This window comes from Cupressus sempervirens, chromosome 7 (assembly GCF_028749045.1).
Source record: "Cupressus sempervirens isolate cs-2001-9-10 chromosome 7, ASM2874904v1, whole genome shotgun sequence".
In the NCBI taxonomy this organism is placed as follows: domain Eukaryota; kingdom Viridiplantae; phylum Streptophyta; class Pinopsida; order Cupressales; family Cupressaceae; genus Cupressus; species Cupressus sempervirens.
In genome coordinates this window covers 831,791,444-831,811,528 of record NC_143124.1, presented here as the reverse complement: position 1 = coordinate 831,811,528, position 20,085 = coordinate 831,791,444, and the positions used below count along the sequence as shown (strand labels likewise).

The 20,085-nt window shown below is 36.6% G+C and overlaps 1 protein-coding gene across 3 annotated transcripts in view; it reads right to left on the bottom strand.

The window, feature by feature from the left end:
* Positions 1–958: 958 nt before the first annotated feature.
* LOC149549961 (B3 domain-containing protein Os11g0197600-like) overlaps positions 959–20,085 on the bottom strand; it is a 73,634-nt gene continuing 54,507 nt past the window's right edge. The window contains exons 4-5 of one of the 3 annotated variants that reach the window (XR_016354158.1): positions 1,535–2,356; positions 959–1,396 (exon numbers count right to left, since the gene is read on the bottom strand). Coding sequence is in view for 1 of the 3 variants with exons in the window: in XM_089793161.1 (XP_089649287.1) it covers positions 1,592–2,356 (765 nt within the window). In the remaining 2 variants the exon portion in view is untranslated. Of the gene's footprint in view, positions 2,357–20,085 lie in introns of all 3 variants that reach the window. The other 2 variants (XR_016354157.1, XM_089793161.1) reach the window with 2 other exon arrangements.

Here is a 20,085-nt window from a genome sequence, read left to right as displayed (position 1 = left end):
TTCCAAATGTAACAATCACTTACATTTATATTAAATATATGTCATGAATAAACATGTCCTTTCATGGGACATGTCTATTTGTTAATCAGATAATTAAAATAATAATATATTTAATCATATATTTATATCTCATATAATTATATATGTTTATCCGACAGAAGCTACCAAACATCAACACCAAGGAGGATAACCCTTACATCCCTAGAGTTTTTCGAACATCACATGTAACATCCCTAAGGACTTGCAGTTTAAAAAGTTCATTTTTTATAAGCACAAAAAACCTCGCACAAACTAAACCCTATTATTTCTAGTTCTCATTTCTGACTCATTAAATTTATGCCAGTTTAATTAGTGAAATGAAAATCATATTATAATTACGAGACAGATTATTTGTTCTTGAAAATTCTGCACCTCGCATTTACTTTTTAATTTTGTACTTCCTTTTTTTTTCAAATTCAAATATCTATTTTGATATCTTATTTTTAAATAGCTATCCCTGACAACCCACAAAATACAGAAAAACTTCATCTCTGGGAAACCACATCCCTGCATCCGTACATCTCATATCCCATTAACTCAGAAACACTTTAAACTCATCATCATGTGCACGCAGCGGGTACCCTTCACTCTCACAATGTCTGCCCAAACTAGAGACTAATAGGAGGAATGTAGACCTGTAGCCTCCTATCATTTACTCTTTGTAAAGAAAACAAAAATTGATGTATAGGATTGGTGGATTTGATAAATGGAGTAAGACATTGATTATGACAAATGGGTGCATCAGACAATAGTCTCACCTGGTAAACCATGGCAGCATCTCTAATTATAAGCAATGCTACTGTACATCATTTCAGTACCAGAATGCCCTTTGTTCAATCAGTTTGATTTTCAACAGCCTGCTTATTAATAATCTACAAGAGTTTCCGTCTGCTAAAAATGAAAATTATTTGCAAGCTCGTGGGAAGAGTTTCTAGCAAAAATTCTATTAGTCCGGAGAATAATGTGGGAAGCTTAGATCAGCTCACGCAAATAACATTATAAAGAACTTGCTTCAGAGTAGCACTATAGGGTATTAAAAATCTGTTTCTCTTGGACTAAAGTCTGAAATTTGCTTCAGTTTGTAATTTATTTCAATTAGGGATATAGTTGCTTCAGGTTACAAAGTAAAAAAAGTTAATCTGCTATCTTTCATCGTTTACTTTCTTAACTATGGAAATCACATTCAAGGAGCTGTAACGAATCATACCACTGCTGTCCATGCCCATATTTGCTCTCTGCTTCAATATGCTTAGGCAGGTGGTCCATGGCACATTTCCCTTTGAACTTGATGCCAAATTTGTTTCTGCATCTGTATCAATAGAAGAAGTAGCTTCTTCTGGGTTTCTTGATTCAGTTCCTGTACTATTGAATCAGCTGTCAAAAGATATTTCATCAACAGGCTTGTGTAGTGGGAATATACGTGTTCCTGTATTATTTCTTTATACTGAAACAGTGCTGCAATAATGTTAATCAATCATATCAACAGGAGAAGTACCTGCTTCTGGTGAGAATTGAGCTTCATATTCCAGATTCAGCACTGGAATAGTTGAATTCATCGAGGGCCTTCAAGCATGGACTTCTGAAATAGAACTAATTCCCCACTGTCAAAAGGCATTATAGGAGTTACAGCATTGCTGTAACAAACAATCTTCATGCCTTTTTTGTCAGCAGCATTGAAATCATCCAGAGAAATAGTCTCTTTTGACAGTACCATTGTATCCCTCCCAATTGATTGTTGTCCATTAGCAGACGATGCAGAGTACATCAGCTCTTTTGGTGTACCTGACAAATTACATGTTCCATTAGGTCTTGGGTTATTCCAACAATCTGCTTTCCTATCTGAAATAGAAGGGATGCATTTTGATTCAGCCTGTTTATGACAATTGCTTCCACTGCTAGGCTCCGCTTTCTTCACTTGCTCATGCTTCACCACTTTTGCTGATGAAGTGATATCAAAACATTCGCTTGAGACTTTCAGTTTCTTCTTAGAGTGCTTTTTAGGTAATGGCAATGCAATGCTATCACTTATTCCTTTACCTTCCATCCTCTTGTAAGGCATACAATTTTTGACAACCCTGTAAATATGGACTCTGATTTTACATTTGCTTTTTCTCTCATCTATCTGCTCAAGGATACAAACATCGTCCTGCTCAAGATTATTATCAATTGACAAATTTTTCCACCCTCCACTCAGGCCAGGTCTAGAGCGATCCCCCAAGTATTTTACATCCCATTCCTTATTGTTGGGATCGACAAGAATCAATTCTGTTCTTTCTCTTGGTAAACAAAGATGTTCTGCACATTGTCTTGGTATATTCTGCACATCCAAACCATCATGTACTCTAAATTACATCAAAATCTTGAACCCCTCTTAGCCCCCTACCATTCATAAAAGTCCAAAAACGAAAGCCATTTCACAGAAAACATGCTAAAACTCTTCTAATCCAGCTCAGCAGAAAAAGCAAAACGTAAATAACCATTATCAATTATATTACTTTAGCCTGCTAGACTCCTTTGAAATCTTGTAAGCATAAGGTAAAAAAATCTAGAGAATCAGATATTGCATTAGCATGTTAAAACCCTCTTAAACCGAGCTAAGAAGAATAGAGAGAAATGTAAAATATTAGAATAATTCTTATATCTTAAGTGTTTCTCCAAGTTTTGGGAATGCAGTTTTGTAGATGGCAAAAAAAAATTCAGAGTTTCCGAACAGTTAATAAAAAATTATATAAACAATATTTTGAAAAATAATGATAAAAATCAGTAAAAGAAACTACAAGACACCTATTTGTAAACAAGTAAAGAAGCTGAATGTTATACAAAATTTGACAATTCTATACTGAGTGAATCCAATAGTTTTAGTATAATATGTTTAGTTTTCATAACTTTCAAGATACATAGAAGTCAAGAACAAAGTAATACAAAATATATGATAGTTAATCCTGTTAAGATTACAATGTTGATATATATATATATTGTGATTAACTAATGATGATTAATCATAGAGACATGTCCCTTCTTGAGACTTGTCTCCTCTTATATTTATAAGAGATTGGGATTTGCATTTGGAACATATCTATAAAAAAGGCAATATAATTACATTTGCAGAAACGATCCATGTTACTCAACATGGTATCAGAGCCTACTGCAGATGTATGAAAACCACAGAGAAATAATGAAATCATTCATAAAGGGATCCTATAATAAAAAATCAGAAATATGAGATCAATTGTTTTAGACAGACACAGTGGAACGATTGCTTGTTGAGCAACAACAATTTCCAAACATTGGAATGCAAAAATACAAATGTATCGGGGTAGCATTGATCCCAATATGCAAGCAGTGATATGATATCTCAGTTGAAGTAATCTCTAAGTGATATCATACCAGATTATGATATGATGATAGGCTTTTGGCGTATGGAATGGTTGACAACAACAATGGGTTCACAATCTCTATGGTACTCATGGAGAGGCAATGCGAATTGCATGTATCATGTAGGAGCTGCTATCAAGGATGATTGACAACAATGAATTGTTAATTATGTGCCCAAATCAATCAATGTGGATGTTATTGTAAAGTATGTGGACAGGAAGTCTGTAATTGAATATTCAAGAACAGTAAGATTGACAAAGAAGAATTTGTAAAAGACAACAATCTTTAATATTGTTGGCCAAATTGCGATACAAAGAAAATGATTTAGAAAATGACAAGGACAAACAAATGAGCCACCGAGTGCAGAGGACCCGTATGCAGGGTACGAATCCCTCATAGGGAGGAAGGTGTAGAGGGAAGAAAACAACGAAGCATGGAGTAAGAGATTTTACTGTAGACAAATAGGGAGTTACTTCATCTGCGACCAGTTGGATAAATATAACAAAAGAATGAATAATCATTCTCAGAAGAGATACAACATTGAAATTGAATAGATGGACAATTCGAATTATTTATCAGGGTTCTTCTATATTTGTGTATGCTTGAAAAGTTATTGAAAATGACTTCAAACGTGGCCTTTTTTGGATCTTTACTGAAACATTCAGTTGATCGTTATTTTCCATTGGAAATTGATGCGGAGGCAATATAATGAGTGATTATTATAGTCTCATAGAAGAGAATTCTACAACTCCGCGTATCTCACATACAAGCATTCTTGGACACAACAGAAATAAGAAATGATATTGTTTAAAAGCATTTACTTAAGATATCTCTGAAAAGACAACATTCAAATAAGATATGAGAATCATAAGAACAAAGAATGTGATACTTGTTGTGGACTCTTCTTCAGATTACATTTGTGATTGCCCAGGTCAAATAAGTATTTACACCTGCTCTGACCTTTCATCAAAATATGTTTTAATCTTCACTGAAATTACTAAAATCTCTTATTATTGGTCTTTGTAAGTTATTGCTATGCCACCTTAAGGATAATTAACAGCTGTAATTGAAGGCTGCATGTTTAAAGAGGAGATTAGTTTCCAAAACATTCCACAACAACGTAAAACAGGGATCGGCAAATATATATTGAAACAAACATATTAAACAAGGACGAATATGCTTGGTGATTCGACGTTGGGACATGACAGTTCAAAAGGCATCACTAAGAAGTTGGCACAGGTTATGAAGAATAAAGCAGCAAATGATACAATAATTCTTGGTTATCAAAATAGTGAAGTACATTTCTTACACAAGTATCCATGTAGATACAACTTGGAAGTATTTATGTATGAAGATCATATTTGGAAGGGTGAATCCCATACATCTGACCCCACAACATATGATAGCGACATTTGTACGTATATTGTGAAATAAATCTATGTAACTCAACAAATAGCTGACAATACTGAGGGTAATCATGGGTGAATAAAAATCAACCATGGTTCTTATGTGAAATGACACCATCCGCATTAAAGAGTCTATGATCGAGTAATAATGGACATTAGTCTTTATCATGGTTATGGGGAGACTCGTCTCCCCCCTAAAAGTCACATCTCGAAGACCAAGATATTACGAAGTAATTGGTAACATACTTGCTTGATATTAATGGAGACCGAAAGGTCAATTTGAGATGATGTTTCCTTAGGAAACAATCATAAAGAATAGAAACATTCTATTCTAGAGAAAGCAGAAAATGGAAGTAAAGTAAAGCTCATTAGATATTTACAATAGATAACCATTAACTAATAATAGACGACTTATCTATTATTGTAATACCCTGCACCAAGTTGTTCTCTGAATTTGACAAACTTATCAAAACCAAGAGGCTTGGTGAGAATGTCTACAGTCTGATCTGTGGTAGGAACATACTGCGAATCTAGAGTCCCGTCTTCAACCAATTAGTTGTCGTATGTAATGACGGTGAACATCCACATGCTTGGTTCATTCATGGAAGACTGGATTGCATGCTAACTTGATAATGCCTTCGTTATCAACAAACAAAGTAGTCGGTCCTACTGGTGACATCTGCATATCCCCAAGCATCCGACGAAGCCAAACAGCTTCACATCCTGCCTTAACAGTCCCTCTATATTCAGCCTCTGTAGAAGAGAGAAAAACTGCCTACTGCTTCTTACTAGTCCATGTGACTGCATCGGATCCCAAACTGAACACATATCCAAATGTTGACTTTTTATCATCAATAGAGCCTGCCCAATCTGAATCTGTGAACCCACTGGGTTGAGGATTCAAACTTCGAGAGTACAGAAATCCATACTCTAAAGTGCCCTTCACATAACGAAGCACATGCTTTGCTGCCATCCAATGATCAGCCTTAGGAGCTGTCATAAAGAGTGAAATATAGCTGACTCTGAAACTGATATCAAGCCTAGTGGAAGGGTGAAATTCAAACACCATACGGCAATAAAGGAAGGGTGAAATTCAAACATCGTACGGCTATAAGAGGAAGAATGGCCCCGTACAGACAAAGAAGACATTGTACGACAGTAGAGTATGGGTATGATGCCAACCGTACGACACAGGCATAGTCAGCTATAAAACACAGAAGTCTGAGATCACCGTACAGACTCACTTGAAGGGAAGCAAATTGTAGTACACCGATAAGCACAGAAGAAGGGTGATAGGAGGTTCTAAAAAAAAAAATTTTTAAAAACGATGACAAATCAAAACAATTGAGAATGGAAAACGTATGGTACTGAAGGGAAAGACAGACATAAACAGGTAGTGAAGAAAACATAAGTGGTTGGCAAAAAGAGTATGGAATCGGAAGAAAATCACAAAAATGGTGTGTTCCATGGACTTTTATGTGCGTTTGAGAGTGCTTATTTGGTCTTGGCGGTGGAGGCGCTGCCCCTCGACCCTGCCCTGTATCGTGATAGGGAGCGCACTTGGGGCTCTGCACCAGAACCCCGCAAGGGCACTACCCCTCAACCCCGTTGGGGCCAATGCTCACTAGACCCCTAGTCAGTTCAAGTATCAGTTGTGGGAAGTGTGACCAGTTGATGAGACCTGGAGCTGCTGTAGGCATGGAGTGTTTGTATGCTAGAGGTAGAGAAGGCACTGGAGCAAGCCTTTCGAGAGGGGTGATACACTTTGAGGCACTCAAAGTAGGTGTTGGACGTGAGGCTGTCTTAGTGGATGCATAGAAAGCTCAGGAGGAGCTGACCATCCAATTGGAGACAGTAGAGTGACACTTGGCTCAACGTACCTAGGAGTTGGAAGCAGAGAATGCGACACGGGTGGCTATCAAGGTCAAATTGGCTAAGGTGACAGCATTGTGTTAGCAAAGGCTACAGATGCAACGTGTTTTTGGAGACCAGTTTGGTGTAGGCACAGGAAGAAGGTGAATGTGATGTGACAAAAACAAATCTATCTTGTTATAGTTAGTCAATAATGTATTTTGTTTTGTTAATCTGTTTCGGACATTTTGTAATTGTCATCCAGAGAAGACTTTTCTTTTCTTTTCTTTTCTTTTTTTTTTTTTGGGGGGGGGGGGGGGGGGGTTGATGTTATCGGTAAAATCTATATGGTGGCCGACGGGTAGAATTGTATCCGAACGGGCGCGTGACGGTTGAGTCACCCCTTCGGGAAAGTATATGTACACTGTCCGATAGGGACTTTGAAAACATCAGGAGAATCATTCTAATCAATCATATCAAATATTATAGTATCTTCAATATACATGCAAATAATAAAAGGAATACTTCTGTGTTACATGCTCTTGTCTATTGTCTACATGCATTAATAAACCGTTTACCCTGTACAGTAAACACCTAGAAGCAAAGAGGTAGATGAGGCTGCCTACTAGTTGCTTGTTTGTAGTATCATCAACGGAAGGAGAATTAGAATTTTCTAATAACTCGAGACCTTTCTCCATAGGTGTAGCTGCAGGTTTGCAATCCTGCATTGGGAATTTGTCTAACAGGGTCCTAGCATATCTAGACTGAGAGATGAATATACCAAAAGACTGTTGCCAAACTTCAACACCTAAGCAATAATGCATGAGCCCAAGGTCAATCATATCAAAAGACTGGCATAAATTCTGTTTGATTCCCTAAATCAAAGATGTCGAACTGCCAATGATAATCAAATCAGCCACATAAATAACCAAAAGAATGATGTACAAATTTGAGTCTAAAGAACTCCTCTTGAAGCCTTGATCACTGAGGTACTTATCAATATTGATGTACCATGCCCGAGGGACCTACTTCAAGCCATAGAGAGCTTTTACCAATCTAAGAACGTGATGGTCTTTACCAGCAACCTTAAAACCAAGAGGTTGCGTCACTCAGGAAAGCACTCTTGATGTCCATCTGATGGACCTTCCAGCAAAACTATGCTGCCATGGCTAGGACTAATCTGATGGTGCTCATATTTGCAAAAGACGCAAAGGTCTCCTCATAATCAATGCCCTAACGTTGAGAAAAGCCCTTCATCACTAAACGAGCTTTGTACTTATCCAAAGTACCACCTGATTTGTATTTGATTTTGTAGACCCATTGCAACCAATGGGTTTCTTCCGTGGTGGAAGATCAGAAAAGACCCAAGTATTGTTCTTCAACAAGCCCTGGTGTTCAAACGTCATGGCCTGTTCCCACTCTGGAATTCCTTTAGCCTCAGAATATGTTTGAGGTTCAAACACACTGTGAATGTTGGCCATAAGAGCAAAGTTAACAGAATCTGTAGTTTTGCTCTTTTTCCGAGCAATTCTCCCATCAATGAGCTTATCATCACGAAGATCAGCAAGTGTCTTAGCCCACCACTTAGGCCGAATAGAAAAATGACCAACATTAGTACTAGGAGATGGTTGATCAGCAAGATCCTCATCAGAAGAATCAGGACCAAACTCAGGTGAAACATCTACAAAGCAAGGTGATCTTGTAGCAGAAGCCAGAGGTGTCTGTATAGGTATCACTAGAATAATTGGAGTCCTCCCATTAGGTGGACCTAATGGAGCCGAACTCCCAAATCATGAGCCATCATAGGCTGGTGTGCTGGATCAGGAACAGGAGAAAGAGGCATGAATGGCCCTCGCTACTCATCAAAGACTACATCACGACTTTAGATGAGACGAGATGTCTCAACATCGATCAAGCGGTAGGCTTTGTGAAGACTGCTATATCCAACAAGCATCAGTTTTTGGGTCTTGGCATCCAACTTGGTGTGTGACGCATCAAGGATCCAAACAAAAGCAAGGGAGCCAAAAACCTTCAGGTGATTGATTCTGGGCTTGGGACCTAACTAGGCCTCTTCCGGAGTTTTACCTTTGACCGCCACTCTAGGTGACCGGTTCAACAGATAAACTGCAATGTTAATTACTTCTGCCCAAAACTGCTTCGGAACATGTTTGTGTTTGAGCATGGAACGAGCCATCTTGGTGATTGTCCTATTCTGATGTTCAACTACACTATTCTGTTGTGGCATGTGGGGTGTGGTTAACTGGCGTTTGATGCCATGTGTATCCAAGAAGCTGGAGAAAGCATTAAAACAAAATTCCACCCCATTGTCTGATCTAAGAGTAATAATAGATTTCCCAGACTCTTTTGTAACTAAGGGTTTAAACTTCTGAAATACAGGAAATGCATCTTATTTCTTTTTAAAGAAATACACCCACATTTTTTTACTGAAATCATCAACAAACAACAAAAAATACCTGGACCCAAGAACATAAGGAGTGGCTATAGGGCCGCAGATATTGGCATGAACAAGCTGAAGTACCTAAGAAGCTCGCCAAGAATCACCACTGGTGAAAGGTGTGCGATGTTGCTTCCCAGCTTGGCATGCATCACAAACTCCAAGTTGTTGAGTCTGAATCTTTGGCAATCCAAAAACAAGCTCATCCCGAGCAAGCTGTGAGAGTTAATGCACATTTAAGTGCCCATATCACTGATGCCAAAGTGTGCTGACGGAAGACCGCCGAGCAGCCATAGCTAAGTCCTGAGAATCACCAAAAGCAGTAAGTCTAAAAAGACCATGATCCACAAGACACACTACAACAGTAGACTTAGTTGCCCAATCAGTGATGGTGCACTAATGTGAATTGAAGGTGGCTGCCAAGTGTGGAGAATGTTGCAACAACTGACTGACTGAGAAAAGATTTAGTTCCATCCCTGGAACGTAGTACACATCAAGGAATATGAGATTCTTCTAGCAGACTAAATCTGAATGTTGCCTTTATCGACAACCATGTACTCTTCTCTGCCACCAAAAATAACAATCCGAATAAGGTTGGTAGTCAATAAACCAATGTCTGCAATGAGTGAAATGATGAGAGGCACTTGAATCAATGTACTAGGCAAATGACTTCACATGATCTACAGGTCTTTTAGCCATGAAGGCATAAAAGGCAGATTTCGCCTGCTTAATGTGCTTTGCACTATTCGCTTTGGGCTGCGAACTTGATTGCTTAGACTGTATAGCTAAGCGTTTTCGACATTCAACCTTCATGTGTCCAAACTTGTGGCAGTAGTTGCATTGAATGTTCTTTCTGGAACCATCTGGTGTTGGAGCAGAAGACTTCTGCTGAGATAGTTGTTGAAACTTGCCCTTATCCTTCTAAAAGGATTTCGCAGCAAAGGCTTGCTCTGTAGAGGTGGAACTAGAGCTACTACCGAACTGTTGTTTCCACCGATCTTGCTGAAGTAGCAGTGTGTAGAGATCAGTGAACTTCAAATAAACACAAGAAGATGTGATGTTGAGAATCTCGATAAAATGCTCATAGGATTTTAGTAAACTCCGAAGAGTGATAACCACAATATCCTCTTCCTCCATCTTCTGATCGATGGCAAGTAACTCATCACAAATTTCCTGAATCCGATTCAAGTGTGCCTGAAGCAAGGTGCGCTCATCCATGACAATAGAAAATAGAGTGTTTTTCATAAAGAAGGCCCTGCTTTTGTCAGAACTGTCATGAAGGCCTTCAAGATGTGTCCAAATCTTGGCAACTGTCTTGTCGGATGGAATCTGAGAACGCTGATCATCAGCCACGGATAATTTGAGAAGCATCACTGCCTCTCGATTATTTAGATCCCATGTATCTTGATTAGGACCCGGAGAAGCTGGACGCTTCGTAACACCCAGAACAAGTTGATCAGTGTTACGATATTCAAAAATCGCGATGATCCGCTACTTCCAAGTGCCATAATTTCGACCATTGAATTTTGAGTTATGCTTGAGCAGAATATTTGTCAGAGATGCCATGGCACATTTTTCAATGAAAAACTGTGAAAATCTGTGAAGGCATGTTCTTCAAGGCAAAAACACGGAAGACCCAGAAGAATCAGAGAGTGACCCAAAAGAGAGCTTAAAAAACCCAACAAGAATAGCAAGAATATGCTGTCAATTTTTGGTTCCACTGGTTCAAAAATCGAGGCACAAAAAACAAGGCACCCAAAAAAAAAGACAACCTAGTTGAGCTCTCGAAAAACCCACCAAGAATTTGCAATCAAAAAATTCCGAACAAAAAAATTAGGGTTTTAGGCAAAACCTTAGCCGTCAGCTTGGAAGGTCAATTTTGCAAAAAAAATGGTGCTTTTCACAATCGACCAATGCTGGAATGAGGTCATGGCAGTATGGAGGAGGAAAAAGCATAGATAAACTCAAAAAATCGACACCTTGAGGTCATGCAAACAAGGAAAAATGACCATGACACTACGAACGTCAAACCTCCAAAAAATCGCGAGTTTTTAGTCAATGCAGGGTGTTTGCAGGCAGAACCCAGGCTGACCATACACAGACCTACAAAAAACGCAAGGATCCAGTCACGAAGCCGCAATTTGCAAAGGAGTTTGGCCCAAAAATAATCGCGATTTGCGGATGAGTTTGGCCAAAAGAAATTGCGTGTTGTAGATACCAATCATGAATGGTAAAAAATGACCACAATTTCCATGCGATTTGCAAACCCTAGTTCAGAAATTTCTCCAGGTAGAAAACCCTAGGCGGTTTTTTAAAGAAATTAGCTGAAATAATTTTGGAAAAATTTAAACAAATAATTTCAAGAAGAAATTATAAATTTTTTCGAAAAAATTTAAGTATTTTACCAATTACTTCGTAATATGGTATCAGAGCTTTGATACCATATTACGAAGTAATTGGTAAAATACTTGTCTGATATTAATAGAAACTGAAAGGTCAATTTATACAAAAGAATGAGATAATGTTTCCTTAGGAAACGATCGTAAAGAATAGAAATATTCTATTCTAGAGAGAACAAAAAACAAAAGCAAACTAAAGCTTATTAGATATTTACAATAGATAACCATTAACTAATAATAGACAACTTATCTATAATTATAATACGAGACATGTCTCCGAAGACCTCAAAAAAGGTTGGAGACTTCATGACGAAGTCTCCTAGTCTCCTAATCCAAGAAGTGAAGTCTCCCCGAAGTCTCTTGATAAAATATAAATGTAAAATATACTATTAAATAATTTAATATATTTTAGCCCACATTTTAATGTTTTTAATGCAAAAATTAAGACCAATGAGATACAATATTGTGATCATCTGAGTTTTGAAATATTTGACTATATTAATGTGACGTTACTATTATTATTTACTTTCGTCTTTAAGTTTTACAGTATTACTATTTTCAAATTTTGTATTTAGTATTAGACTCTTTAAACTATTAAAAAAAAATTGTTGTCTCCAAGTACCCACCTCTCCTATTTTTGAAAAATTGTCGTACCAATACCAGTACCAGTACCGGAAACCTCCAAGTCTCCCCGTCTCCCAGTGACCTTGGTGTTTATTGAAGATCTATTAATATTGGGATCGATTGATACTGAGAATCAGTTTAATACTCCCAGTCAAAGATAAACTTGCCTGGGTCACGTTAGGTTAATATCAAATTACCTTCTTTTGGTATGAATGAAATCATAAAGAAATCTCAGCTTCTTAATGTCGAGAAAGATCTAATTCAGTTACTACATGGGCTGCTATATGTAGCTGGTTGAAAGAGGAGATACTCATATGATGCTTATGGCTAAAAACAAATACTGAATAATATAAGAATGAGAATTTTACATTGAATAATAACATGATTTAAAAGAGATGTCTCTCAAACAATCAAAGAAAACATTTTCTAATTCGATGGATATGGACCTTCATTAAAGAAACTTGTATCAAAGACATGCAAATAAGTATTTAATATTTTTTATTATTGAGTATTACATTTTTTTGCTACTACAGACTGTCTCTTATTTGTATTTCTATATGTACTATAAGAGCTATTTGCCTTGATTTTTCCTTTATCTCTAAAGATGTTCTTGTAGGAAAAGAAGGTTTTTTATTTTACACATGTTACCAAATATTGTGCAGAATGCAATCTTATGACAATGGCTCCATAGTAGTGTTGCTCTAGAATTCATTAGTCATTTGGTGATCATGCTAGCTAAAATGAGGCTCTTGAAGCAAACATCTTTGATGATTAAGATTATGAGATTCTTCTACATTAAGAGGGAGTATGACACTTCTTCGAAGGCAATGGAAGAGCCTAGAAGATTGATATTCAGAGGGAGTCTAAAAATACATGTATGTGACTACATGATTTTGATGGGCCTACCCCTATATACATCATGAGGAAATCATGATTTATCACTGGAGGTTGAAAGATTAATATCAGATTCAAAGAGAGTCTAAGAAGCATCACTAGGTGAAGAGAGTCTCAAAGGGAGTAACTACAAGACCTGACTTCCCAAGATCATTGTTCAAAGGGAGATTTTTTAAGATGCAATCCTTTGTGGATGATATCTTCTCTATGAGGAGAAGTTCTAAGCGAAATTCTTTGTAATGTGCTCTCCTCTATGAGAGGGAAGTCTGAGGTGAAAACCCTTGTTCCACCCTCTAATAGCAGCTATGGTGGGTCCACCCTCTGACTTGGGTCATGGTGGATATCATGTGAGTTATTACATGATGTTGTTATGATTATGTCATGAAAGGTGACAGTCTTTCATTGATATATATATTTAGAGGGGAGCTATTGAAATGTTACTATCTTATTAATAGTTGGACCTGTTATCATAACAGACTACATTAAGTTGATGTCCCAGACTGCCGGAAGATATGATAACGAATAGAAGGTGACTATTGTAAGGTGACGATCTTATCAATAGCTGAACTATCTCCTAACACCAAAATGTATTGGAGCAAGTGTTATCTTAGTTCTTCGGGCCAAATTTTGCCGGACACCTTGATAACCAACTTATCATGGTTCTTCGAGCCAAATCTTGCTAAACACCTTGATAATCAACTCATCATGGTTCTTCGGACCGGATTTTGCCGAACACCGTGAAAATCAATTTGTTATGGTTCTTCGAGTCGGATCTTGCCGAACACCATAACTTAAATCCATCTTAGACCACACTTGAGATGGTGTTCAAATCTTGTATTATAATTGCTTTGATTCTCTCCTTGTTAAAGAGGGAGTGTTGAATTGAAGCAAATTTCATATGTAATATAAATTAATATATGTGTGTGTTGATGGATTTATGTTAATATTCGTAAATGTCATTCTAGGAATATCACTTTGAGATGATATATCTCCATATGCTTGAGAACATATTGTATTCCATAACAAATCCTCCCTAGCTAAGAGGGAGTGTTAAGATTATAGCTACAATCTAATTGATTTAATCTTAAGATACAATGTTGATATATATATATATATATATATATATATATATATATATATATATATATATATATATATATATATATATATATATTGTGATAACTAATGATGATTAATAACAGAGACATGTCCCTTCTTGAAACATGTCTCCTACTCTTATATTTATAAGATATTTGGATCTACATTTGGAACATATCGATAACAATGGCAATATAATTACATTTGCAGAAACGATCCATGTTACTCAACAAATCCAACTAATTTCTTGTTGTGGCATACTCATTGATGGAACTGGATGGCTTGCCTAGCTCCATCAGTTTCATATTGACTCTATATCTCACACTACAGCTATACTATTCTTATCCTAAATCATCTTACATGAGAAGCAAGGCATTGTGTACAACCACAAGTTCCTATGCTAACTCTTTTCCTCTTGGTAAACTGAACATTTATATTTAGAACATTTCCTCTCAAAAATAGAGAAACTACAATCCCAATGGCTGGTGTACTAATTAATAATGGAAACCCATGCAAGCATTGCCAACTCAATGAGTTCTCATTTGTTGCAGTTTCTCCATCTTCGCCAAACTCATGTTGCTATTGAACTTGGCAAATCTAGTTGTTGGATCAATGCTACCTCTAATACTAGACATCCTAATGTCCTTCATGAAGCCTTCTATCCCTCCATGCCATACATGTTGAATTATGTTACCAGGTTCCAGCTGAATTGCACCTATTTCAAAACTAAACAAGTTATGAAATGGGAGTGATGCTTGGTATTCATAGAGAATGACCAAGGGATGCCACTATCACCCAAGGTATTCTATCACTATGGGTACGTCTGAGAGCAGAAGTGAAGCCTATTATGCACGTAGGCCAGCCAGGGTGCAACTCTACCACCCCCATTACTCATGCACTAATATGATATCAAGGCAGATAAGGCATGCATTAGAAGTCATATGACATATCCAAATGCTTCTACAGGTAGCCGCAGCTGCATCCAAAGACCCAGCAACATATTCAGATGAAAGAAAAGTAAATTCTGAATATCAAAAAACTCATTTTATTAGTTTAGAAAATCATAAAAGATGAGTGACAATCCTAAAAGGGAATTATTTCATTCGCGTCACATCACAAAGCACAAAGACAACCAATTCACTTCACGTTGATATTTTTGCATTTGTGAAGCTTGCTGTTCTTTTCAAAAGTAGAGGATTGCAAAGGTGCCAAAAACATCAGGTAGGTACTAAAGAGGGAACTCACTTGCATGACAGATTTAGCAATCAAAGTTAATTAGTTTGCCTAGTTCCCCCAGGACATGTCCCCTCAGAAAAACCAGGCATCCTCAATTTGTGTAAACTCAAGGGAATGTCCTTCTGCTGTCCCTCCGCCACCACCACATACTCTACCACATCTGCAAAACATTTCCTTTGCTGGGGGCAGATTAAGACGTTTCTTTGTCAAAAATGCCAAAAAGAGAATGTTGGGACATCCCAAAGATGCCTAAACATCCCTCAACATTCCCGTGGATGCGGCTAAGTTTTCCATGGCATAGTGCCATAGAGTATTTTTAAAAAGAAAAAATTCACTTCCACTTCACTGACCCTAACCCTGACTTGACTTCAACCCCCAAGGCCAACCCAAAATTTTATAAAAGAGAAATTTGGTCTCATTCTCAATCACAAAAATCAGTGCCTAAGTCTGAAACATCTCTAAGTGAAGAGTGAAGAGAAAGAATGGCTGAGAGACTGAGCTGGAAGGGCACTTTGGAGAGGGAGCAAGCAAAGAAGAGATTCTTAATTCTTCATTCTTGCAAGAGAAAGAGAACAGCAAGACTAAAGGTGGGCATTCTAATAAAAAATATGTTTTGTTCAATTTCATTTGCATTGTTCATTGCACAATGCAGCTGTTATGATTCATAATCATGATTTTCAATGAAAATTGTGATTATAAATCAATGACTGAAATGTTGAGAGGGAATTTTGAAACAATGAAAAGTAAAAATGTGCAATAATGCAGTCAAATTCATAGTTTCAAACCTCACTGTTCATTGTTGACTCCAAATTTGTTCAAAACAACGGCATATAGGTTTTCCGATATTTGCATCTAATGTACCTGCAAAGCCTCTAAGGTACCAGCAAAGCCAAGGACAGCTGGGAGTACTATAAAGTTGAAGTGCCACATTCTTTCGAAGCATTTCTAGAATTAATGCTCACTTCCTTCTTGTTCAAGGCAAAGGGGTAAGATGTGTGCCAAAAGGTGGAAGGCACCTAAAATATGGGTTTGAAATATTAAAATTATGGGGTTGTGATAAAGATGAATTACCTGCATCAGCTGCTTTGCCACAAAGGAGTAGGGGTGATCAAATTTCTACAGTTTCTGCTTATTCTTTGCAGAGTCTGGGGTTACCAAATTTATCCAGTTGAAGGGCAGCAGAGCATAAGGGGAAACATAAGACGACTAGTCCATCTACATGACCATTGGTATATTCATTCAATATCCAAGCAATGGACAAGGCAGATGATGCATTTGCAAATTCTTCTTTGCCAATGACATTCCACTCCATGTGGCTCACTCTCCCTATTATAAGGAAGCTATGTCAAAGAGATAAAGGGCAGGACTGTCATATGTGCCACCAAGGGAGACTAAACTGAGGGAAACAATCTTGGATTAGAACTATTTCAAACTTTCCAGCATAGTTAGGCTACTCACAAAGTACTCAGCAACATTTCATCCCTCCATCTTCTTCAAATCTAAGAATTGTGGCATGTTACAACAACCTCCATGCAAACATGCTTGTTCAATTGATTTTCTTTTATATCTTGTCATGTTATTGCATCAATATTGTGCAATCACATTCAAATAGTATTCCAAGCTTTTATTTCAAGTTAATTTCAACCTATTTCATGGTTGATACCAAAACTGGGATTTGACCTAAGCAAACCCCCATCAACTCAACATTTTTCCTTCTTTATGTGACCAACTGGAAGGATTAGATCATATGGATTAGGTGACAAAAGATCCAGAAGGTTCTAATTTGCCCCAAGTGAAATAGACCTGAGCACTTCTGATGAAACCTTTAGGGTAACATCTGAGTAGCATCCTAATCCTAGAATACTTAGTCCTATCTGCATCTGATGGTCAATCAAGTTCGTCCTGAGTGAAATAGTCCACCTTAGTCTAGCTTAATTTCCGAAAAAGAATTCCTTTCTACTTCCTCTTTCCAAATCTATCAGTGGTATTTGCATATTTGATTTTTGTAGCACTATACCTATTGAAAACCCTCATTTTCTCACATTTGGCCATAGATTTAGTATTTGCTTTACAAATTTTCATATCTCTTTCAACTCTCAAACGAGAACTATTGAGTTCACTTTCTGCCCAATCCCTTGAGTTAAGTGGATCCACTGTCCTTACATATAATTAAAGTGGAAATAGGTCTAGTTTCCTAGTTTGCATGCATAAGCCATGCTAACCATATTTCTATGTATTACATCATCTAACTATTATTAGTATTCCACAAGAGGATACAATTGTGTACTCAGTTTGCATTCAAATCAATCAAATTTAATACAAAAAAAAATTGTACTTGATTATGGACTCATTGGATACATTTTGCCATTGAATTTTGCAAATACACTAGGTTTCTAAAGAAACTTAAACAATTTTTTAAGTTGTTGAGTTATTGCCGAGTCATAATTTTCCAAGCTTGCCGAGTTTTCATTAAGTCTAGGATTTCCAACTATGACTCCAAGATTGATGTTTTGATGGAGAAGATGAAGAGAAACTAGGTCACAAGTAGATGCAACATATTCATGAATGGGTGTCATCATGGGTGAATGAACATTAGTCAACATCCACTCATCAATAATATCAATATGGTTAAATCTACAGCAAGGCCTCATTTCCTTAGTGCTACTGATTGTTTAGGACATCACAAGGATGCTCATTTTGAGTTCCAAATACTCAAAAATGCTATGAAGGAGATTGACCAACAAAATGTTGTATAGGTATTAATGCATGTGGTCTATGTGTGCAATGTTGCAAGGAAGTTGATTGAGGCATCCTATGGACATATTTATTAGATTCCTTGTGTGCACACCATGAATTGTGAAATCATGGACACGAATAATGTTACATACCAAATTTTGCTACATTAAAAATAAACTTTTGGCTGTTGGAAAAACTCGTGTGAAGTTAGTTGTTTGGTAAATTTGTTGAAAATAACAATTCATGGGAAATTGACCTATTGATAAAGTTGTTGAGATATTTTGATTCTTGTGAAATGGAAATTTGGTTATTAGTTAATATTTCATATGCAATGTTAGTTAGTTGTTATGATGAAATTAGAAAATGAATATCTTAATGATTGAAAATGATTACGTGATGTTTTATTATTATTTCTAATTGTTGGGTATATGTTATTACCCGAAACCCTTTCCATTTTGCAAGAATACGATAGCGAGGGGAAGTGTTGCCAAAATGAGAGTTAGGAAGGGGACACCCAATCCACCGTCAAGCCATTAGGTTGGGAGGACTAAACGGCTAGACAAGCAAGAAAGTACAAGGGTGACCATGAGCTACCGAGATAAACAAAAACACTATAAAAACTTAAATAAGAAACATTACCATCATTATGTGGATAATCTCAATATATCTTGCAAAGCTATCATGTCTTAGTATGGTAATATTATATCTATAGTCATACTTGTGTGGGTATGAAATATGTATATATATATATATATATATATCTGTGTGTGTGTGCTCAGGCAAGCATGAATATATAAGAATGACATTAACATACTGAGGCATGGGTTAGGTTGATGTTGCCACCTTTATTCTTTCTTTCTTTTTTCCAATCATGATTATGGTCATTTATTTAATTGCTTAGGTGAGCACCTGTATTTCTCTGTCACCTCATGGCATCAATCTATAGCATTTATTTTCTTGATAAAATTTGAAATTAAAGATTGTGCAACGTTTCCTTGCCACCTCAAACTTGGCGTAATTGAGCATGTCATGGGTGGTCTTTGTTATCTTGGCCACTTTCTGTTACATCCCAATTTTTTACCTAATCTAAAATATAGCCATTGAGGTTCACATGAAGTCAGTTGACAATTTAATTTGTTATAATCTTGCGAAATGGTAAGATGGTTAGTTGTTATAATTTCAAGTGAAGACAACATGCTAGTTGATTATTTATCACGAATTCATGGAATTGAAAAGGTAGCTAGCCGTCATGATTATTTATATCTTGTTATGATAATATGACTTAATTGCGGAGAATTTTCTTGCAGGAAACACGTCGAAGGGGTGGAAGCATTGTCAAAAAATAATTAGGCATAGGAGCATCACCATCACTGGGCAGATGGGTTGAGGACCTAACGACTTGAAATAGGATACATTTGTGGGATGCGCATGAGCTATTTAAATAAATAATTTGAGGAACATAAATAATTGAGTTAAAATATAAAACATACCTCAAAAGATTTTAATTGATCTTTCATCATATTATTATAATAAATATTTATATACGTGCATATAAATATAACAATGAAATGACACCATTATATTATAATAACTTAATATAATGATGTCACCCCATTGATATACTTACATGAACATATGCAAGTATATATTATAATAATAATATTCAAGATATAATAACATTCGAATTATAATAATATTCGAATGATAATCTTCCAACTCTATTCTTTCCATTTTAATATTCTTTGCTTTTAACCAATTAACACTTGACAATAATCTTTCCAACTTTATCTTCCAACCATTTAATTTTTTCTTTTCCTCTTCTTTGTTTAATCGAATTTAAAACATTTGGAAATCGAATGGTTTATAGTCTTGAGAACCGACAGAAGCCAAGAAGTCACGTGTTCTTCTTTTTATGGAAGTCGTGAGGGAGAGACAGGAGGACCTTTTTCCTTGGTGTCAATCTTCTTCTTAC